The following is a 24327-nucleotide window of genomic DNA, read 5'->3' on the forward strand; positions in this document are numbered from 1 at the left end:
CTACTAGTTTTCTAGTATTTAATATATTTATTTATGCATACAACTTTTTATGAATATAATTAGTTGCTTTTTTAACCTCATGGGTTGAGTACTTAATTCACTTTTTCTCTCTTTGTGTTCTTTCTAAATACTACCTATAATAATCAACTATTTCAAGGGTAAGAATAATGATATGTGTGTTTTTTAACTTTTATCAAAAATTGGGAGTATGTGTAAAGTTATACATTTTACTTTTAGTGTAACATTTTGACCTATGTAATAATAATATTCTTCAATTCCTGCATACCATCTGTTATTTTTCCTAATTTGTATATGAAAAAGTTTAGGTGCAGTAAGACTAAAGTCTGTATATAACATCAGATAGCTGCTAATCAATGAAAACAGAATTTAAAAATACCTGACTGTATATAACACACTCTGATAAACAAATTATAATGCTTTAGTTTCCTTACTTTAAAAGTATCCATTTTCTAAAGAGGTCTAGAGAATTTTTCACAATCTTCCCTAAACCTAGCTTGATTTGCAAAATTCCTCTGAAACCTAAACATAATAGAAATTCTCCAAGCAGTGAATCATAATGTTTCAAATAAATCTGTGGGATATTGCATTGCATCATGATATTTTATCCCCTTCAGAATATTTTTTTTCCTTCTTGTGTGATGGTATTCTTAGAGAGTTTTACTTGAGTGTAATATAAATTCACAAATCTAATTGCCAGTTATACCTTGAAAGTGAAAGTGCAGTTGCTCAGTTGTGTCCAACTCTTTGTGACCCCATGGACTGTAGCCTGACAGGTTCCTCTATCCTTGGGATTCTCCAGGCAAGAATACTGGAATGTGTTACCATTTCTTTCTCCAGGGATCTTCCCTAGCCAGGGATTGAGCCAGGGTCTCCTGAATTGCAGGCAGATTCTTTACCATCTGAGCCACCACGGAAGCCCTCATTATACCTTAAGTTAGGAAGCATACCTTAGGTAAAGAAATTATACCTTACTGGAGCCTTAAACATTCATTCAGTTCAGGTTTTTTTTGTTTTTGTTTTTGTTTTTTTTTTCGAGGTGTAACTATATTATCCCTTATTTTGAGTTGAATTTACCTGATGTTTTATATTCACCCTGAAATGAGTTAAAAGTAGGAATAATAAATTCTGCAGCCTAACCTCATCAGCCCAAGTGACTAGAGAAGAGAGACAAGGGAATAAATTATCATGAACTCAAGTCTCTACTCCTTTGTATGGGTCCTCTTTTTATTCCTCTTTTCCTACAGGAGAAAATATACAGGCATTTTGGTGGGAATATCCATCAGTGTACAATTATAGAAACATGACTGGAATGTCAACAGTGATAAAACTGTGTTTGTGTATATGAATATGTATATTCCTATGTGGGTGAGTTGGGGTGTGTGCGAGAGAGAGAGACAGTTAGGTGTTCATTTTGTGGCTAATAATAATATGGCCCAACTTTAAGTCTTGGTTTTATCTACTTGATGTTTTTATCAGCTTTACAAAAAATAATTCTGAGAAAACAGTGAGATTGGTTGAAATTGATCCTCACAATTGTGATCCCTGTGCTATTCTCAGAGAAAACAGTTACCTGAACGCCACACTGGATTCATGGAGCAAATGAACAATGTGAGAGAATTCCTCTTGCTTGGCCTGACACAGAATCCAGATGTACAGAAACTCCTGTTCGCTCTGTTTACCCTCATCTACTTTCTCACTGTGGTAGGCAACCTACTCATCATTGTGACAGTCACCACTAGCAGAGTCTTAGGTTTCCCCATGTATTTTTTCCTGTCTTTCTGTCCTTCATAGACTGCTACTGCTCTTCTACCATGGCCCCCAAAATGATATTTGATTTACTTGCTCTAAAGAAAGCCATCTCCTTCAGTGGGTGTATGACTCAGCTCTTTGCAGAGCATTTCTTTGGAGGAGTTGAGATCCTCTTGCTCACGGTGATGACCTGTGACCGCTTCGAGGCTATCTGCAAGCCCCTGTAGTATGCCATCACAATGAGTAAGCAAGTGTGTGGCCTCCTGGTGGCCATGGCCTGGGCCGGAGGATTTCTTCACGCTCTGATTCAGATTCTTTTTATAGTCTGGTTGCCTTTCTGTGGCCCCAACATCATTGACCATTTCATCTGTGACCTTTTCCCTCTGCTGAAACTCTCCTGCACTGACACTCACATCTTTGGTCTTTTTGTTGCTGCCAACAGTGGGCTGATGTGTATGCTCATCTTTTCTATTCTTATCATCTCCTATGTGCTTATCCTTTGCTCTCTAAGAACACACAGCACTGCAGAACAGCAGAAAGCTCTCTCCCCTTTGCCTCCCATGTTACTGGAGTGGTCCTGTTCTTTGTACCCTGTATATTCGTATACCTTCGGCACACGATCACCTTCCCTATCAACAAAGCAGTGGCTGTGTTTTATACCACGGTAACACCCATGTTAAACCCTTTAATCTACACCCTCAGAAACTCAGAGGTGAAAAATGCCATGAAGAAGCTCTGAAGCCAAAGAGTAACCTTGGGTAACAATTTTTGTGAATAGAGAAGATTAAACAAAATCTATCCATATCTTAAGGACAAGAGTGACAAATAGAAAGGATAATGATTTTGAAGTTAAAATATGTGACTTTAAGTATATTATTTACCCCCTTGCTTTCTGGAATCTTTAATGGTTCATCTTTCATAAAATATCAAGGTTTGATTAAATGATGACTAAAGCTCTTCAAATAGAAACTTCTTTGCTTCCATAAATTACTTCCATAAATTACTAATCAAGGGGATGTTGTTTTTTAAAAAATAATTACTTTTAATTTTATTTTTTAAGGTGTTTTTTTTTTTTTTTTTTTGGCTACACTGAGTCTTCATTGCAGCACACAGGCTTTCTCTGGTAGCAGTGAGCAAGGGCGTCTCTCTAGTTGAGGTGCTTGGGCTTCTCATCACAGCTGCTTCTCTAATTTCAGAGCACGGGCTCTAAGTGTCAGGGCTTCAGTAGTCGTGGTGCATGGGCTTTTGTAGTTGTGGCACACAGGTTTAGTTGCTTCTCAGCATGTGGGATCTTCCCGGATCAGAGATTGAAGCCATATCCCCTACAATGGCAGGTGGATTCTTAACCGCTGGACCACCAAGAAAGCCCTCAAAGGGACATTGTTAATCAACTTAAAGAATCACAGAGGCTAGAAAAACTTTGAGTTACTGTTTTCAGTAGAACGATTCTCTGTAAAGCTTCAGATATAGAGTATATAACCAATAGGCCAAATAATTAAAATAAGCCCTAACAACCACAATATTTAAATAAACAATAAGTCCTAACAACTACATATTTTTTTTAAATGAATAGTTTTAGTACTGTAGGCAAGGTAGAATTATTATTGTGTGAGATAATGACCAATGAGAAATGAATGAGTTTTGAGAAATGAGAGTGACATAAAGGCAAGACTCATTCCAAAATTAGTACCAAGTGTTGCACAATTTCAGTGGCACCCTTTATAGTGTAATCTGGGCTGTTATCAAAATGAATTATTTTCTATGTCTAAAGTCAAGAAGGGATTTAAAATTCTTCCAGGCACAACTGTAGAGCTATCTTGCACACAATTTCCCAGGCAGAGTTTTGTGGAGCACTGTTTTTGTAAAAGATATCCAAATAGTTTTGGGGGGACTGATTTGTGCTTTAGCTAATGGATAGAAAAAATATCTGGTACAAACAAAAATTAAGTTGGTGATAGGTAAGTTATCAAGTCAGAAACCGTGCACATTCAAATTTGAATGGAAAATTTATACCAATTGTAAACCAATGATGACATGGACAATCATTTGAGATATAGACACAGTGCAAGTTTAAAGGAAATAATCCCAATAAAAGAAAGGGATCCAAATTGGGGCCAGGACTTGAGTCTTGCAAATCCATAAAAGTTACTTCTACCTTCAGAAGGACTTGAATTTAACCCAAATGACTCCATAGGCATACCTAAGTGTTCATTGCATATACATTAATCTTCAATGATTTAGTAAGTAATTTTTTCTAAATGGGAGACACTCAGTCATGTCTCACTCTTTGACTCCATGGACTGTAGTCCACCAGACTCCTCTGTCCATGGGATTTTCCAATCTAGAATACTGAAGTGGGTTGCCATTCCCTTCTCCAGGGGATATTCCTGACCTAGTGATTGAACCCATGTCTCTTGTGTCTCCTGCAGGTGGACTCTTTACTATGGCACCACCTGGGAAACCCCTGAAATGGGAGTTTTTTTTTTTTCAAATGTTACCAATCACTAAGAATCCATATGTTACTACCATATTTTCCAGCCCCTTTGTTTTTATACAGGAAGTGATGTGTGTCACAGTTAGGCTGAAACATTGAGAAATCAGTATGTTCCTCGCCAGGACTATTTCAGTTTCTTTTTTCCTGCTGCAGAAAACCTGGAAGACACACACTGAGATGGCAGGGCCACCCAGTGAAGCAAGCTGTGTCAACCAGTAGCTATCTGGAAGAGGGCTATTCTAGAGGAGCAACTATCTCTCAGTGAAATAGGCCTGAACAGAACATGAAAATTGAAGTGTTAAGCCACTGAGAATTCAGGACTCATTTGTTGCTACAGCAAAATGATCCTATCCTGACTAGTTACATTGACTCATTTCATCTTTTAAAAGACTTATAAATATCAAAGAGAGAAAAGGTTTCCATCACTTTTGCAGTTATCTTTGTTCTCAAAACGCGGAATGAATAAATGGCAATCTTTACAAAACCAAATCCAAATAGAACATTTTTGCTTCAGTGTAATGCACTACAGTAACTGAAGTATTTAAACCATAAGTTCATACACATTCATGTCTTTTCCTCTACCTGAGATACAAGGCAATCTTGAAGAAAATTATTAACTAGCTATTGCTGCTCAGCCGGTCAGTCATACCTGACTATTTGTGACCCCATGGGCTGACTGTAGCCCTCCAGGCTCCTCTGTCAGTGGGATTTTCCAGGCAAGGATACTTAAGCGGATGGCCATTTCTTCCTCCAGGGGATCTTCCCAACCCAGACATCTAACCTGAGTCTCCTGCAGCTCCTGCATTGGCAGGCAGATTCTTTTCCACTGAGCCCCCTGGGAGGCCCATTATTAACTAGGAGTGACAACAAAAATTTCAACTCTAATGTGAACTACATCTTCAAAAATTCTTGAGCAAATGTTCTGGCTGTTCCAAACAGTTCCTTCTTCCTACATATTCTTTTTAGTATATGTTCTAAATTTTCACTGATTTCCTATAAACTTTCCATGTATTTCAGGAGGATGCTATGTTCCCTACTTCTCAGCAAAAACCGGGACAAAAACAGAATCTTTCTCTCAATCTCAAGCCTCCTCATCAATAATTACATCTATATCCCCTTTTACCCTCTATTGCAAGTTATTAATATATATGCAAGGGTTCCTATTTAGTTTTAATGTAGCTATCTGTGTTCTGCATGCAATTGCCTTCTCTCTTCTTAGAAATCTTAGTTTGTTAACTATCAAAATTTTAACCTTTGGTCATTAATCTTTATGCTGTAACTGAACCACCATTCACACGCAATCTGGGGTCAAAACAAGGAAACAGTACCTTTGGCAATCACTTAAATCCCTCCTCAGTTATTCTTAACCTCACCCCTACTCTTCCGTCTCCCACCAAATTCTCATTATTAGCTTATTTCCCTTTCCAATACATCTTTCTATAAATTAGGAGACCAGCTCTTCCTATTGAATGCACCATCTCTTTGCATGATTTCACCATTCTATCAACTATCATATCACACTCAAAGTGTCCTTGTTGTTCAGTCACCAAGTCATGTCCCCCTCTTTGAGACCCCATGGACTGACTTGAAATATGCCTGGCCTCCCTGTCCCTCACTATCTCTCAGAGTATCTCTGGGTCTTGATAAATCTAAGGGATTGTGTCCTAGAAGAAAAAAAAAAGAATAATTACAAAAGCAGTTCCCTTCTTGTCCTCTTGAAATCAATGATCAATCAGAATTATAATTATTCTGTGTCATTGCTAGGAAGTTCCCACTATGGGTCAGTCATCCTGTGTCTGCTGGCATAGTCTTCCCAGGACAAAATCCCAACCAACCAGTCAAGCTGATGGTTTTACTTATGTGAATAAGTGTTTCTCTAAATCCCCACGGACTCTGACATTTTCCTCAAAGACAGTCTCTCAGTAGGGCATTGTTCTGTGGGTAGGGAGCATAACCTTTCCTACTCCTGATCAATTCCTTAGGTAGACGAACAACCTGAACTCAAATGCCCAGTGAATTACATCACTCCAGATGATTCCTGGCAAGGTTGCAATCAACTCCACATCAGAGTCTGAAAAAGAGAAAGCAGAAGCAAAGCTTTCCTACTTACAGTGTTTTTTTTCATTTTCATACAGGTGTATTCTACAAAGTAGTTTGGCTGAGTGTGATTTTCTCAATCACTTCTGTACATAAGCATAATCGTCTACTCTATGTCCTCAAGATTCCCCATCATAGAGTAGGAAGCAAACCTTTATTCTCCCAAACAGATTATGATATATTGACACCTAGACCCTCATGAAAAAAAAAAAAAAAAGTTATATAATGATGGCTAGTACCTGGGGGGAGGGAGGAATGAGAAATAATTATTTAACAAATACGGAGTTTCACTTTGAGAAGGTGAAAAATTATGAAGATGGTTGGTGAGGTGTTTGCACACCAATGTAAATGTATTTAATGCCACTCAAGTGTGTACTTAAAATGGTAAACTTCATTTTATATGTATTTTATGACAATTAAAAAAATCAGGGGAGTGGGACAGACTGAGAGTGAGGGTGGCCACTAACAGAAGCAACATCGTTTACTGCTGAGAACAGATCTGAAAGCACTGCTTCCTTCTCTGTTCTGAATTCCAGTAATGTATCAGTTTAGTTTAAAGTTAAAGGTAGATGAGAAAGAAAGATGATTCTGTGCAGAGTTCCAGCCAGCTCTTCATCACCTTGAAGCTGAGGGAGAGAAGACTATAGTGGAGCATCCTTTCTGTAGTGTTTCTGTTCTTTCCCTCTCGATGTCTTTACACACGAGTGCTTGGCTGAGTGTGACTTTTTTCAAAGGCTACCCTGAGAAAGCATAGGGTACAGTAAAATTGTATACATTCCTATGGTTCTCTCTGTGTGTGGCAGAGCTACAAGCTCTATAATACATCATGAGGCCCTGTCACCTAGGTACTCATCCCAGAGATAGTTTATATGTTTATGACTCTTAAATTACTCGATGTCTGGGAGTTGGGAACCTGCTATTTAAGTCTCCTCGGTCAGTCACTAATAAACATGTCACGATGTCCGAGGGTAATCTGGCCCATAATTTTAAAGACTGGCATATCTACTCTCAGGGTAACCATATTGTACCAAACACTCATGTTTTCAGAGAGAAATCCAGCCTCTGAATTCTGCCCTATGTCTAAAACCACCCCATATATCCTTTGGCAAGGTCACCAACATCAAAATGAGCAACAAAATCCTAATATCAAGATTTTCACTTACCTTACCTAAGTATCATCCTAAACTATAGTCAGAAGTGTGTGTATATGTGTGTGTGTGTGTGTGAGTCAGTTATGTCTGACTCTGTGACCTCATAGACTGTTGCCCACGAGTCACCTCTGTCCATGGGATTTTCCAGGCAAGAATACTGGAGTGGGTAGACATTCCCTTCTCCAGGGGATCTTCCAAACCCAGAGATCAAACCAGGTCTCCTGCATTGCAGGCAGGTTCTTTACCGCCTGAGCTACCAGAGAAGCCCATAGCCAGAAGCATATGCTTAACCAAAGCTCAACTGCATTCCTAAGGCTGGTCTCTAATATTGTTTGTGGGAGTCAAACAGGACCAAAAAAAAAAAAAAATGTCCTTGGCTGATGATTCAGAAAAGATTCCTACAGGGCCAATAATCCTCTGAGGACTTGAGAGGTCAATGTATTATCAAACCCTGAGTTTTTTGAAAGTCTATTTAAACATTTCTCTAGAGTCAATGAAGAAAGAACAACAAACAAGGACCTTGAAGTAAATAACAGCCACAGAGCCATGCATGAACAAGGTGAAGGTCTGTTTGGGAGACACTGCTGTCAAGGTCAGTATGAGTTAGAAGAAGGGCTTAAATCAGGAATAGAAGGAGTTTGATCCTTGGGTCGGGAAGATCCCCTGGAGGAGGAAATGGCAACCCACTCCAGGATTCTTGTCTGGAGAATCCCATGGATGGAGGAGCCTGCTGGGCTACATGCATGGGTCGCAAAGAGTCAAACACGACTAAGCGACTAACACTTTCACTTTCATATACATTCCACAATTTCATATACAAGTTTTTCTTAATTGTAAGAATCAAATTTGAATAATTTGATGCATATATTTGAATAATATATGTTTTGAAGATGCATCTATAATCTCACAATAAGCCCAGAAAGTGAGTTAAAATTAAATCGGAAAGATATCAAAGTTTCCCAACTTAAACAGCTTGTTTTTTGAGTAAATCCAGAAAATGGGAGAGTTGTCTAGAGACATAAGAATTCCACTGTCCTCCTTGTTAGCTTACAGTCTATTTGCAGCTGCAAGGCAAATGCCTGGTGGGAAGAAACTGATGTCTGGGTTTAACCTAAAAACTGAAGAATCCACAACCAACTGATCCAAGTTAGTGATAGCTAATTCTTTTCCCAAAATTTAAGAAGGTTAAAATAGCCAATTTCATTTCACTGAAATAATATTTGTAGTTAGATTCTGTAAATTGAAACTTAATCTTTCTCTCTAAAAATGACTTTGGACACAATGATGTGAAAATGTCAATAGAAAATACTGTCTGGAATGTTCCCAGGCAAGATTCTGTTGAGAACCAATAAAGTCATTTTTACAAGATTGGGTTTAACATTTATGTCTCACTAAGTAGACTGATTCTGAAGATCTCTGTAATTATTAAAAATTATTTCTGTTTTTCATGACTTCCATGTCACCACACTGAAGTCAGGATTTCTGAATTAAATCTTTGAAGAATGATTGGCCATAGTCACCATTGTTGGAGTCATGAAGAGAGAAAAATAGCTCAGGCATAAGCTTTCCTGAAAACTATAAGCTATCTTTCCTCATCTTTACTGAAGCTCAGAGATCATGATGCTGACTTCTGTGCCCAGAAATTGTTGTGGGAAAAAAAATGTGATTATGTTTTTGGCAAGGATTAGGGAAAGAAGAGAAAAAGAAAGATAATGAAGAAAATAGCTAATGATCTTGGTTACAGCAATGTGTAATAAATCTTGAAAACCTATATACAGGCTCACTCCCCAAGAAAAGGATGTATTCTTATATATATTCAATATTTTTACCAGTTAGTAAAGAAAATTTCAAATTTATCTTAATTGATAGAACTTATTCCAAAGGGAGAAATTGTATTATCTCAGGTGGTCCTAACATTTCTGTCTGGTCCATGGGAAACTCAGGAAAACTTCATGACTTACATAATTTTATAGCAAAATGTGAATAAGGTAATATAGCTAATCCAAGCATTATTTTATATGTGATGAAAGAACAACTACACAGAAAGCTCATTTCAGAAATATTGAGAACTTTTCAGGGAATTTTGCACCACTTACAAGTTCACATTCAAAGATGTAGAAAGAGTGAGTATAACTCTCTTGTTGAGCCAGATATAACATCTGGGGCTGTTGAGTGAATGCTGCTCAAAGAGCTATTATAAAGAGAGTTTCTTGGCATTTTGAGGTACAAAAACTCCATCTGCAGCTCTGTCTGCGTGTGCATGTGCATTAATGTGAAAGAAAGGAATAACAGGTCACAGAACACAGTTGTTATAGAGTAAGGTTTGATTGGTATTTTTCATGTCTGATACAAAGTTGATTTTTAAAATATTGTGTCCATATACCTATGAATATTCATTCTGATAGACAAGCATTAATATAACTTTATAAAGAACTGTTAATGAAATTTGTCCCCCAAACTAAAAGAAAGCTATCTGTGAGAACTTCAGAGCTAAAAGGAACGTTTAGAAGTTAACCTGCAGGACAATATTCATAAAAAATATCTCCCTTTTATTGTGGTATATGTAAGGTATTGTCATGATATATTTAAATTAATATGAATCAGGAAAGATTTAAGCTCCTCCCATTCTTCTTTACAACCATCTGTAAAATATCAGAGGTAAGTGAAAGGAGTAGCTCCACCAGTCGCAGGGACCTGGGCTAAAGAGACGATGAGATATTTTCTATCAAATTTAAAATGTCATCACTCAGAAATAGTGTGATCTTTCCAGATCAACCATGTGCTAATAACAATTCAAGATGAACTGATGGAAAGGATGAGCAACATAACAGAATTCATCCTGCTGGGCCTGACCCAGAATCCAGGAATGCCTACTACAGGGGTGTCTACTATAGGAGTGCCTACTACTACAGGAGTCTGCTTTTATTTGCTGTGCTTTTGGTCATCTACTTGATTACACTGGCAGGTAACCAGCTCATCTCAGTCACCATCTTCACTACACCAGCCCTCAGTTCTCCCATGTACATTTTTCTGTCTTATTTGTCCATGATAGATGGTTTCTACATTTCCTCCACAGCACCCAAGTTGATCTTTGACTTGATCTCTGGAAAGAACACCATTTCCTTCAGTGGCTGCATGACTCAGGTCTTTGCTGAACATTTCTTTGCTGGAGCCGAGATTGTCTTGTTGATTGTCATGGCCTATGACTGCTTTGTAGCCATCTGTAAGTCCCTGCACTACATGACAGTCATAACTGACCTGTGTGTGCTTTCCTGGTTGGAATGGCTGGGGCTTTAGGGTTTCTCCATGGAGGGATCCAGATTTTTTTCATGGTTCAGTTACCACTCTGTGGCCCCAAAGTCACTGACCATTTTATGTGTGATTTAATACCTCTCCTGGAGCTTGCCTACACAGTCTTGCCTACTCTGGGGCCCCTGATTTCTGCCAACAGTGGGTCACTGTGTTTGCTAATTTTTTTTCAATGCTGGTTGCTTCCTACATTGTCATCCTGAGCTCCCTGAGGACTCAAAGCTCTGAAGGGCATCACAAACCCCTTTCCACCTGTGCCTCTCATGTCACAGTTGTCATCTCATTCTTTGTACCTTGTTTGTTCCTCTACCTAAGACCCACGACCTCCTTCCCCATTGACAAAGCTGTGACTGTGTTTTGCACCATAGTAACTCCTATGTTGAATCCTTTAATCTACACCCTGAGAAATGCAGAAGTGAAAAATGTCATGAAGAAACTCTGGGGACAAGTAATGAAAACTGATGATGAATAAACCTTATGTGGAGTATTCAGGCAAAAAAAGAAAAAAAAATCTAGTGATTATAGAAATTTTCTCCCCTTCTTAATTGATTGAACTGGAATGATTCTCCTGTCTGGATCAATTTTTAGGGGCTCATACATTATAAGCCAGGGTTGATATTCAGAATGCATAGTAGACACAGTGCTGAGAGCCCACAATAGTCTTAGGAGGCCATGAAATGTTTTAACTGCATTTACAACAGAAAGAAATAAATTAGTATAATCTAAATGCAGCTTACACTACAGTCATCTGTATAGCAATGCAGTCAGAAAAGATAATTTTTAACATTTTGATGGAGGAGAGGGCCCAAGAGAATGAAAGTACCATGGGTCCACAAAAGTCATAATGTTGCCCTGACTGTGGGTATGAAACAGATCAACAGCAATATTCTTGAACAGTCGTTATACCCAGAACCATAGCTAGAATGAAATTTTATTTTAAAAGAGGGAAAATACACATGAAAAAAGGACAGAACAGTAAGTAGGAAATAAGTTTTCAAAAAGCACATTTATACACTTTTTCTGATCTTTCTAGGTTTGAGAGGTTTATAAATAAAATAAACACAGCAATAAAAAGAAATTTTTACTTATCACAATCCCAAAAATTTAACATTTGTGCACAAAAATGCATTTTGAAAATTACATTTCATCATTCCCTGGAGTATACAAGAGTTTACAAAAATAATTAGAAACAGAATTGGATGGCATAAAATAAACATAATTGATAAAGTCCATAGAGCTAAGGAAGAAAATATGTATATATTAAAGTCTGGTTTTAGACACAGACAAAGGAAAAGAAGATTCTGAAGACAAAATAGTGGTTATAGGAAATTTCCAGTGATTTAAGAACAAGTCATGGAGCTGTCATGGAACAGCACAAAATCATAAATCTGAGCTAGAGTAAAGAATCCATGCAATGTACATAATGAAATTCTAAGAGATTCAAAAATAGTCAGAATAACTGCTTTGGACCAAATAGGCTTCTCTTGTTGGATTCTTGTTGGATTCTCTTATCAAATCCAACATTAATTATACCAGTAAATGTTAGCAGATTGTTTCACCTATCTATTTTTTTCACCTCTAATAGAAAAAAAAAAAATTTCCCAGGTGGTTAAGTAGTAAAGAATCTGCCTGCCAAGCAGGAGACACAGGTTCGATCCCTGGGTTGGGAAGACACCCTGGAGAAGGAAGACTTGGCAACTCACTCCAGTGTTCTTGCCTGGGAAATCCCACAGACAGAAGAGCTTGGTGGGCTACAGTCCGGGGGGCCGCAAAGAGTCAGACACAACATTGCAACTAACAACAGCAAATAAGAAAATAACATTACATGCTTCCTTAAATTGTGCAGATAAAAATGACTTCAAGCAGAAAACTGAGTCAGCTAAAAATTAACAAAAATTGCCCAGATTTCGTTTCAACTTTCAGAGATTCCACAAGAGCATAAACTATTCTGGGGACAGTGGTTCCTAACAGAGGAGCCCAAGAGCACTGCTACTGTTATTCACTAACCAGGATGGCAGGGAGACCAAACGTCCATCCCAACCTCATTTCACTGCAAAATGTGTCATCACAAGCAACAGGCAGTTCTCTGAATACTGAGAGCTAGTCCCTCACCAACTCCCTATTCTGGGATTAAACTACACTTAATTATCTCTATAGTGACAAAAGGGAGAGCCGGTGGGATCAGCTATGAGATGCTTGAAAGTGAAAGTCACTCAGTCGTGCCTGACTCTTTGTCTCCCCGTGGACTGTACAGTTCATGGAATTCTCCAGGCCAGAATATTGGAGTAGGTAGCCAGTTCCCTCCTCCAGGGGATCTTCCCAACCCAGGGATCGAACCCATGTCTCCCACATTGCAGGTGGATTCTTTATCAGCTGAACCACCAAGGAAGCCCAAGAATACTGGAGTGGGTAGCCTATCCCTTCTCCAGTGGATCTTTCCAACCCAGGAATTGAACTGGAGTCTCCTGCAAATTGCAGGTGGATTCTTTACCAGCTGAGCTATCAGGAAAGTTTGAGCAGCACTTATTTCAGAAGCTCTCACTGATAATGAATCCTTTTATTCCATCCCCATCCTCTAGAAGAAAGAGAAAAAGGGAGAGCTCAGTTGGAGAGACCAAGAGGTCAATCTCTGTATAGAATTTGCGATTTCTAGGGAAGACTTCAGAAACTTGTTTTCAGGAGAGTTCTCAACCAGGAATTTGAACCTAAGTTGATGCCAGCATTGCATTTCTAATGTTCTTAAGATTTTATTATCAGGTTAGCTCTCACTGTAACTGTAAAGGCTTTAAAATTGACTAACATTACAGATAATACAAAAGAAGCAAACAAATTCTGGGGCTAAATTTCTGAAGAATTCAATGGATAGAAAATACAATAGAGAACATCATCAACAGATCAAATTGAAGAAAATAATCAATAGACAGAGAAGAGAAACATTGGAATAACAATGCTGAATAGAAAATTATTAATGAAAAAGAATGAAGAAGTCCTATGTGATATATAGGAGACCATATAAAGAATATCAAAATCATTGTCATTCCAGAGGAGAAGAGACAGAGAAGGGGTCAGACAGTTTATTTAAAAAAATAATTAAAGCAGACTCTCTAACACAGGGAGAGATTTGGGCAATCAAGTCACGAAGGTAAAAGATTACCCATTATATTAATTAAAAATGATCTTCTCAAGACACTTTATAATAAAATTGTAAAAGTCAAACACAAAGAGAGAATCTTTAAAGCAGAAGAGGGAAGAAGTTTTAAGTCTGCAAAGAAACCTCCACTAGATTAAAAGCAGATTTCTCAGCAGAAACCTTAGAGGCCTGGAAAGACTGAAATGATATTTGCAAATTATTGAAAGAAAGAAATTGCTGACACAAACACTCTATCAAGAAAAGCTATCATTCAGAATTAAGGCAGAAAAAAAGACATTCAGAGAAACCGTTAAGGAACTTCAATACCGCTAGACCTACATTGAGGCTTCTCAGGTGGCTCAGTGGTAAAGAATCCGCCTGCCCAGGAGGAGATGCAAGTTCAGTCCCTGGTTCAGGAAGATCCCCTGGAGAAGGAAATGACAACCCACTCCAGTATTCTTGCCTGGGAAATCACATGGACAGAGGAGCCTGGTGGGCCACAGTCCTTGGGGTTGCAAGAGTTGGACACAACTTAATGTCTTAACAACAGACCTACCTTACAAGGAGTGCTGAAATTTCTTTAAGCTAAAATAAAGAAATATTGATTAGTAATCTGAAAATACATGGAAACTACTGTTGTTTAGTCACTAATATTGTCTGACTCTAAGTGACACCATGGACTGCATCAAGCTGCATCATCCTTCACTAACTCCCAGAATTTACTCAAACTCATGCTCGTTGAGTTGGTCATGCCACCCAACCATCTCATCCTCTGTCACCCACTTTTCCCTCCTTCCCTCCATCTTTCCCAGCATCAAGGTCTTTTCCAATGAGGCAGCTCTTCACATCATGTGGCCAAAGTATTGGAGCTTCAGCTTCAGCATTAGTCCTTCCAATGAATATTCAGGATTGATTTCCTTAAAGTTTTACTGGTTTGACCTCCTTGCAGTCCAAGGAAATCTCAAGAGTCTTCTCCAGCAAAATTCAAAAGCATCATTTCTTTGGTGCTTGGCCTTCTTTATGGTCCAACTCTCACATACATACATGACTACTGGAAAAACCATAGCTTTGACTATATGGACATCTGTGGGCAAAGTGATGTCTCCACTTTTTAATATGCTTTCTAGGTTTGTCATAGGTTTTCTTCCAAGGAGCAAGCATCTTGTAATTTCATGGCAGCACTCACTGTCTGCAGTGATTTTAGAGCCCAAGAATATAAAATCTGCCACTGTTTCCTATACCACACACTGAATAAAGAAAATGTATAGTCAAATTCTGAAAATGTAATACTATAATAGATGGTGTGCTAACTACTTAACTACAGTATAAAAGTTAAAAAAGATGAGTGTCAAAATAGCCCTAACAACTATAATTTATGAAAGAATATACAACTTAAGAAGAGGTATATTGTAACATTAAAGGCATGTAGGGGATATAAAAGGGTAAAATGTATGTAATTGAATTAAGTTGCTATCAGTATCAGTATAAAGTAGATTGTGTCACTATGTTTTAGGTAAGCCTCATGGTTACCTAAACCACAAGCCCAACCAACAGTAGATTCACAAAGGATAAAGGCAAGGAAATCACAGCATAACACCATGCAAGGTCACCAATTCACAAATGTAGGCAGCAAAAAGGATCAACCATCAATACAAAACCAACAGAAAACAGTCAAATAGGAATATTAGGTCTTTACATTTCAATGATTACTATAAGGGTAAATGAATTGAACTCTCCAATCAAAAGGCACAGAGTTGCTGGATGTATTTTAACAAAATAAGAGGAATTTCCTAGCTGTCCTATAGTTAGGGCTCCTAGTTTTCCTTCCGAGGATGTGAGTTCAGTCCCTGGTCCAGGAACCAAGATCTCACAAGCCATGTGGCACAATAAAAATAAAAAAAAAGTGGATTTCCACAAGATTGATATATGTAACTATGTGTGGTGATGGGTATTAATTCCAAGACTCGATCTCTATTTCTGTTCTAGTTTCATTGTCCTGACCCACAGCCTCTTCATGGCCTTCTTCACTTCAGCATTTCTCAGGGAGTAGATGACAGGGTTGAGGAGTGGGGTGATCACCGTGTAGAACACAGCGACCATCTTGTCCACAGACAGGGTGGTAGAAGGTCTCAGATAGATGAAGATGCAGGGCACAAAGAACAAGGTGACCACAGTGATGTGGGACCCACAGGTGGACAGGGCCTTGCGCCGACCCTCAGAGCTTCGAGTCCTCACATGGAGCAAGATGACCACATAGGAGGCTAAGAGGACGATGAAGCTGATCACAGACAGGGTCCCCCCATTGGCAACAATCAGAAGACCAGTGAGGAAGGTGTCAGAGCAGGCAAGTTTCATGAGGGGAAGCACATCACAGAAATAGTGGTCAATTACATTGGGGCCACAGAAGGGCAAATGGAAGATGAGAAGGATTTGGGCCAAGGAATGCACTAATCCCCATATCCATGCTGCTCCCACCAGGAAGGCACACACCTGCTGGTTCATGATGGTGGTGTAGTTGAGGGGCTTGCAGATGGCCACATAGCGGTCATAGGCCATCACAGTGAGCAGGAAAATCTCAGTTCCAGCAAAGAAGTGGAGAAAGGAAAGCTGTGTCATGCAGCCCCATAGAGATATGGCTTTCCTTTCAGCCAGCAGATCTGAGATGAGTTTGGGCGTTGTAGTCGAGGCGTAGCAGATCTCCACAAAGGACAGATAGCTCAGGAAGAAGTACATGGGGGAGCCAAGGCTTCTGCTGGTCATGACAGTGAGGACAATGAGGAAATTCCCCAAGACAATGGCTATATACAAGAGCAGAAATATCACAAAGCAAACCTTCTGCACCTCTGGATTGGAAGAAAGTCCCAAGAAAATAAATTCTGTAACATTGTGTGTTTTAGCCATGACATAGCCACCAGGAGGCAGTAATTTGGGTGTGTGATCCAAAATAATACAAAAGAATTCTTCCTTTAGCAGCTGAATTATATAATAGTCATCTGTATACCTGAAATGCTACCATTCAGATTCTGCAACCTAAAAGTGTTCTCAGAAATAGGAAATCCATCTCTGCAATCCACAGGCTATTACAGTCAGTGACCCTCTTCTCCTAGGACATTTTGGAAATACAGCACTTTACACATTGAACTGTATTTGTTCTATGTGACCATCTGGCCCATGAAACTGAACTTTCTAGAGAAGATGTTATTTCTTGCTACCACTCTATCTCCAGTGCTAACTGAAGCACCTGCACAAAATTACACTCAGTGAATGTAGGATGAAGGAAGAGTGCATATATATCATCCTAGCCTACTTAGCACAGTATTTGGTACATCACAGAAGATCAGCAAATACTGAAAGAACAAAGGTCACCAAAGACCAAGACCACATCTTTCCATCCATGAATCCCATGTCTAGCACAATGCTTGTTTCAGGCAAAGACCAGGCCAATGTGAGAGCACTTTGTGAAACTCCACAAGCTTTCTGGTAGCATTCCCTTTACTTTCAAAGTGAAGTTATAATCATCACATGCTCACAAAACAAAACTCACCCTACCATTCCTGGGACTTTGCTGTCTCACTACTGTTCCTTTTATCTGTTCTGATCCCAGAGAGTACAATAGTGCTCTGAGCACATACAGTTTTCAATCTCCAAGCATTAAGGTCAAGTTATGCGCCAGAGCTCACACATTTTAGGTGTTGCCAGATGGAGGATCTGCTCTCCATGCAATCTTAGGAATGCTGACACTAAGCCAGCGAGTCCATTCCACCGGATTAAAAACAAGAACACAGTGGACTTGCCTCTCAGATGTTCCACAGAGGAATAAGAATTCTGTCAGCTAAGCTTTGTGTTCACTCTGCTGAGAGATACTAGAGGTGGAGGGTGTATGTGATGATCAAATGAGAGAAGATTGGTCCCCAGAGAGCCATGTCTTTCTCCTTCCTAATCAGGCACCTACCTCATGGGAAGAAGGACCTGGATACCAACCTCTCAAACTTTATTGTAGGTAACATAACTTCAGAAATCAATAGGGAATATATTAAATTAATTTTACCCAGTGTTCACAGAGCACTTAGGCTATGGGGCTCTATGCTGTTCTGAGGGCAATTAGATCCAGCTCTTTCTTATCATGAACTCAGTCAAGGTTCTATGTGAAATGACACCATCCCAAGGATCAGATCAGTTCAGTTCAATCTCTCAGTCATGTCTGACACTTCGCGACCCCATGGACTGCAGCATGCCAGGCTTCCCTCTCCATCACTAACTGCCGGAGCTTACTCAAATTCATGTCCATCATGTCAGTGATGCCATCCATCAATCTCATCCTCTGTTGTCCCCTTCTCCTCCTGCCTTCAGTCTTTCCCAGCATCAGGGTCTTTTCCAATGAGTTGGTTCTTTGCATCAGGTAGCCAAAGTATTGGAGTTTCAGCTTCAGTGTCAGTCCTTCCAGTGAATATTCAGGACTGATTTCCCTGAGGATTGACTGGTAGGATCTTCTTGCTGTCCAAAAGACTCTCAAGAGTCTTCTCCAACACCAAAGTTCAAAAGCATCAATTCTTTGGTGCTCAGCCTTCTTTATGGTCCAACTCTCATATCCATACATATGGAAAAAACCATAGCTTTGACTAGACAGAACTTTGTTGGTAAAGTAATGTCTCTGCTGTCTAGGTTGGCCATAACTTTTCTTCCAAGGAGCAAGCATCTTTCAAATTCATGTCTGCAGTCACCATCTGTAGTGATTTTGAAGCCCCCCAAAATAAAACCTGTAACTGTTTCCATTGTTTTCCCATCTATTTGCCATGAAGAGCTGCAACTAGATGCAATGATCTTAGTTTTATGAATGTTGAGTTTTAAGCCAACATTTTCACTCTCCTCTTTCACTTTCATCAAGAGTCTCTTTAGTTCTTCTTTGCTTTCTGCCATAAGGGTGGCATCATCTATATACCTGAGGTTATTAATATTTCTCCCAACAATCTTGATTCCAGCTTGTGCTTCATCCAGCCCAGTGTTTCTCATGAGGTACTCTGCATATAAGTTAAATAAGCAAGGTGACAATAGACAGACAATGATGTACTCATTTTCCAATTTGAAATCAGTCTGTTGTTCCATGTCCAGTTCTAACTGTTGCTTCTTGACCTGCATACAGATTTCTCAGGAAGAAAGTCAGGTGCTCTGGTATTTCCATCTCTTTCAGAATTTACTACAGTTTGCTGTGATCCACACAGTCAAACACTGGGCTCAAGGAATTATGGGCCACAAACATCAGAAACTGAGACAGCACTCCTCCTGACCTTTGGTGTGGATGAAGGTGAGGCTACAGAACAGTTGTTCTCAACCGTGGGAGATTTTGCCCCCAAAGGATATTTGGCAACATCTGGAGACATTGTTTTCATTTCCTACCTTTGTAGGAAGGAGGCTGTTCCTGGCATTTAATGGGAAGAGGCCAGAGATGCTAAGAAACATCCTACAATGCAGAAGACATCCCCCTATCACCACAACAAAGGCTATCTGAGCCAAAATCACAATACGACTGCTATTGAGACACTCTTCTCAGAAGGAAACAAATTTTTTCCAAAGTAATATTTGTCAGTATTAAACTGGATGTTGGTTTGAAAACACTACATGTGAGTTTATTACCCTGCTTGACCTCATCTGTATCAATTTTCTGCCATGAATAGTTTTCCAATGGCATAATAACACATTGTAAGATCAATGTGCTCTCTCCCAGTCCTAAACATAATTGTCATTAATTTAGCCTGATTAAAATTAAAGTTGAAACAAAAATGCCAAGTTTCAACTAGTGATTAGGAGACTATTATGATCATATATTTTAAATTATTTTACAGGTTTTAACATAAGATGTCATGTAAAAAAACCCAAACGAACTTTTTGGCCAACCTAATAATTGCTTTTGAGAGTGTCAAATTCTGAGTTAGCCATTAACATTTTTATCATTATCCATTATATTTTAAAAAATACTAGGAAGATTAGCAAATAATTAAATAAAAGGTCCAGATATTTGAGAAAATCTACATTCATTCTGTACATCTCATCACTGAGTTTCTGTGGAAGGCTGTAAGACAAAATATTTTCTCTGTTGAAGGATTCAATTTAATACATCTAAGGAAGATGAATTTTTAAAGTTAGTCTATGAATGTGCATTACAGGAAAATTCTTTTGTTAAAATACTTGTGGATGAGACTATTTGCTCATTGAAAGTTATAAATTTTCAGAAAAGGTTAATGCTATTTTCTTTTCTTTCTTTGTTTCTTTTTTTTTACTTTACAATATGATATTGGTTTTGCCATACATTGACATGAATCTGCCACAGGTGTATATGTATTCCCCATCCTGAATCCCCCTCCCACTTTCCTCCCCATCCCATCCCTCTGGGTCATCCCAGTGCACCAGCCCTGAGAACCCTGTATCATGCATCGAATCTGGACTGGTGATTCGTTTCACATATGATAATATACATGTTTCAATGTCATTCTCCCAAATCATCCCACCCTTGTTCTCTCCCACAGAGTCCAAAAGACTGTTCTATACATCTGTGTCTCTTTTGATGTCTCACATACAGGGTTATCATTACCATCTTTCTAAATTCCATATATATGCGTTAGTATATTATATTGTTGTTTTCCTTTCTGGCTTACTTCACTCTGTATAAGAGGCTCCAGTTTCATCCACCTCTTGAGAATTGATTCAAATGTATTCTTTTTAATGGCTGGGTAATATTCCATTGTGTATATGTACCACTGCATTCTTATCCATTAGTCTGCTGATGGACATCTAGGTTGCTTCCATGTCCTGGCTATTATAAACAGAGCACTGTGATGAACACTGGGGTACATGTGTCTCTTTCAATTCTGGTTTCCTCAGTGTGTATGCCCAGCAGTGAGATTGCTGGGTCATATGCCACTTCTATTTCTAGTTTTTTAAGGAATCTCTACACTGTTCTCAACCCCTCCTGAAACTCACTTGTTCTGACACACATGTCAATGAATTTGTCATTTTTGCCTTTGCCAGTTTTAGTGAACTGAGCTGCCTCCTGACTATTCTCATTTCCTATCTCTACGTCCTCACTGGCATCTTGAGGATACACTCTGCTGAGGGGAGACACAAAGCCTTCTCCACCTGCGTATCCCACATGATGGTGGTCACCATCTTCTTTGGCACAATCCTATTCATGTATCTGGGCCCCAGTTCCAGCTACTCAATGGACCAAGACAAAGTGGTGTTTGTGTTTTAGATGGTGGTCATCCCCATGTTAAATCCTCTCATCTGTAGTCTGAGAAACAAGGAGGTCAAAACTATGACAAAACCCACTGCAATGTTGTGAAGTAATTAGCCTCCAACTAATAAAAATAAATGAAAAAAAAAAAAAACTTCCTTTGACCTCCTCTTTTTTCAAACATCCTCTTTTTGCTTCTGTACTTAAAGTCGCCAAAGCATGGGCTGTTAGGACTCAGAGGGAACTTAGAAATGGCTGAATCCACATGTATTCACTCTGGCTCCATGTCATTTTGCCATGAGCTTTCTTGTTTTGTTTCTGCTTTTTTTTTTTCTAATAGTGGAATTGGACCAAATATTCCAGGCACCCTGGGGAATATGATTGCTCTATATAAATCCCACTTAGTCCACAAAACTTATGTGCTTGAAAATAACCAAATATCACAATTCATCTCCCTATTTGGGAGCATAAAATTCAAAACAAGCATACCTAAAATATATTGCAGGCTTTGTTCCAGACCACTTCAATAAGTGAATGGCATCATAAAGCAAATTACACATTTTTTTTTGGTTTCCCAGTGCATATAAAAGTTATATTTATATGATATTGCAGGCTATTAAGCATGCAGCAACATTATGTCTAAAAATGCATATATTTTTTATTAAGATACTAATTATTATCTACCCTTCAGTGTGTTATAATAATTTTGCTGGTGAAGGGTATTGCCTCACTGTTAATGACTGCTTACTGATCAGGGTGGCAGCTGCTGGAGATTTGGGTTGTGGTGACAATTTCTTAAAATGCAGCAATGAAGTTTGCCACATAATTGACATTGTTGCAAATGATTTGCCTGTGGCAAGTAACCCTGTTCCACAGCATTTTACCCACAGCAGATCTCTGAAAGTTGGAATCAATGCTCTCAAACGCAGCCACTGCTTTACCAACTAAGTTTATGCAATATTCTAAATCCTTTGTTGTCATGTCAACAATCTGCACATTTTCACTAGGAATGATTCCATCTGAAGAAACTTCTTGCTTTGCATATCCACAAGAAGCAAGTCTTCATCCATTAAAGTTTTATCCTGAGATCGCAGCAATTCAGTCATATCTTCAGTCTCTACTTCTAATTGAGTTCTCTTACTATTTCCACTATATCTGAAGCTACTCTCTCCACTGAAATTTTAACTCCCCAAAGACATTCATGAAGGTTTGGATACAATTTTTCCCAAATCCAGTTAATGTTAGTATTTTTACATCTTCCAAATGTATCATGAATGTTCTTAATGACATCCAGAACAATGAATCCATTCTGGAAGCTTTCAATTTCCTTTGTCCAGATACATCAAAGAAATCACTAACTACAACAGCCATAGATTTACAAAACATATATTTAAAATAATAACATCTGAAAGTTGAAATGATAGCTTGATCTATATGCTGCAGAATGGATGGGGAATGTGATTGCTCTGTTGTGTTAGCAGGCATAAAACAGCACAAATCTTGTGGTATATCTCCATTAGAACTCTTGGGTGACCTGGTGCATTGTCAATAAGTAATCATACTTTGAAAGAAATCATTTTCTCTTCTTTTCTTTATTTTCATTTATTTTTTCTGAGCAGTAGATCTCAACAGTGGGCTTAAAATATTTAGTAAACCATGCTTACCAGGTGGCACTAACGGCAAAGAACCTGCCTGTCAATGCAAGAGATATAAGAGACATGGGCGTGATCCCTGGGTTGGGAAGATTCCCCTGGAGTAGGCATGGCAACCCTCTCTAGTATTCCTGCCTGGAGAATAACATGGACAGAGGAAGCCTGGCAGGCAACAGTCCACAGGATAGCACAGAGTTGGACACAACTGAAGTGACTTAGCAGCAGCAGCATGTTGTAAACAGATGCACTATCATTTACACTCATGTTTCACTTATAAAGCAGAGGCAGAGTAGATTTAGCATACTTCTTAAGGGTTCTAGAATGTTCAAAGTGGTAAATGAGCATTGGCTTCAATTACAGCCACGAGCTACATTAGCCCCTAACAGGAGACTCAGGCAATCCTTTGAAGATTTGAAATGAGGCAAACCCTCTCCTTTGAAACTTTGACATCTCTTTAGCTATGGGTGTCCTAGTCTTCTTCCAATATAAGGCTATTTCACCCATATTGAAAATGTGTTGCTTAGTGTAACTAAATTTATTGTTTTGAGTACTGTAGTTTCTTACTAACTCTTAAAATTAGATAGTGTAAATCATTCAGTTATTTTTCTTCTCTCTCAAAATTGTTTTGGCTAATTTAAGATTTTTTTTAACAATTTCTATATAATTTAGAATCAGTTTGTCTATTAAAAATAAGCCAGCTGGACTGGCATTAAAACTATTGATGAATTTTAATAAGAATTGGTAACTTAAAAATATTGGACTTAAAAATACTGAATGTTACAATCCACAAAGAAGACATATCTCTCCATTATTTAAGTCTCCTTTAATTTCTCCCTGCATGCAGTGTTTTGTGGTTATCAGTAAGTAACTCAAACAGTTTTATTTTTTAAAAAAAGTCATTTCTAAATGGTTTACACTCTTGATGTTATAAGTGATATATAGAAACATTTATTTTCTAGTTACAGCTGCTTTTTTACATAATAATATCAATAATCTATGTATATTGATCTTTACCATGTGACCTTCCACTGTATACTCTTAGCTTTTCTTCTGCCTATTAAAAATGGGATGTACAACATAATGATAACCACAATAAATCTAGTTAACATTTCATTTGTGTGTCTTAAATGGAGATTCTATATAAAATGTTAAGTGATCTGTGAATAGGATGCTTTTTTTTATTTCAATCAGTATAATTTTATTGCATAGATTAGAACTTCCAGTACATTATTGAATCTGCCATAACCAAAAATATAATGAATTAAATAATCACAAGAACACAAATAGCAAACAGTGTCAGTGGGATAAGTTCAATTATCTGACTGACATCTGTGTAGGTAAAGCAGTTACTTGTTCTTTTAGAAGACACATGTCAACTGGTCATTACAATTAAAGCAGAGTGATATTACCTAAGGAATTCATGTCTTCAAGTATAATTTAAAAAGTCTCCTGAAGGCTTTCTAGCAAAATAAAATAAGAATACATAAAACTCTTCT

General features: G+C 38.4%; 1 protein-coding gene and 2 pseudogenes across 1 annotated transcript; 2 read left to right on the top strand and 1 right to left on the bottom strand.

The window, feature by feature from the left end:
* Positions 1-1611: 1611 nt before the first annotated feature.
* On the top strand, positions 1612-2509 carry LOC122432595 (annotated as a pseudogene).
* A 7818-nt stretch (positions 2510-10327) lies between these two features.
* LOC122432593 lies at positions 10328-11293 on the top strand (annotated as a pseudogene).
* Positions 11294-15916: 4623 nt separating this feature from the next.
* Positions 15917-16876, bottom strand: LOC122432556 (olfactory receptor 4X2-like). The gene has a single exon (XM_043454569.1). The coding sequence runs from the start codon at positions 16850-16852 to the stop codon at positions 15923-15925; it is 930 nt and encodes a 309-aa protein (XP_043310504.1). The 5' UTR covers positions 16853-16876; the 3' UTR covers positions 15917-15922.
* Between the last annotated feature and the right edge of the window lie 7451 nt (positions 16877-24327).

The sequence above is a fragment of the Cervus canadensis genome, chromosome 31, assembly GCF_019320065.1.
Source record: "Cervus canadensis isolate Bull #8, Minnesota chromosome 31, ASM1932006v1, whole genome shotgun sequence".
Taxonomy (NCBI): Eukaryota; Metazoa; Chordata; class Mammalia; order Artiodactyla; family Cervidae; genus Cervus; species Cervus canadensis.

Coding starts and splice junctions, on each gene's coding strand:
- LOC122432556 (XM_043454569.1), bottom strand. CDS start 16,852: ATGGCTAAAACACACAATGTTACAGAATTTATTTTCTTGGGACTTTCT.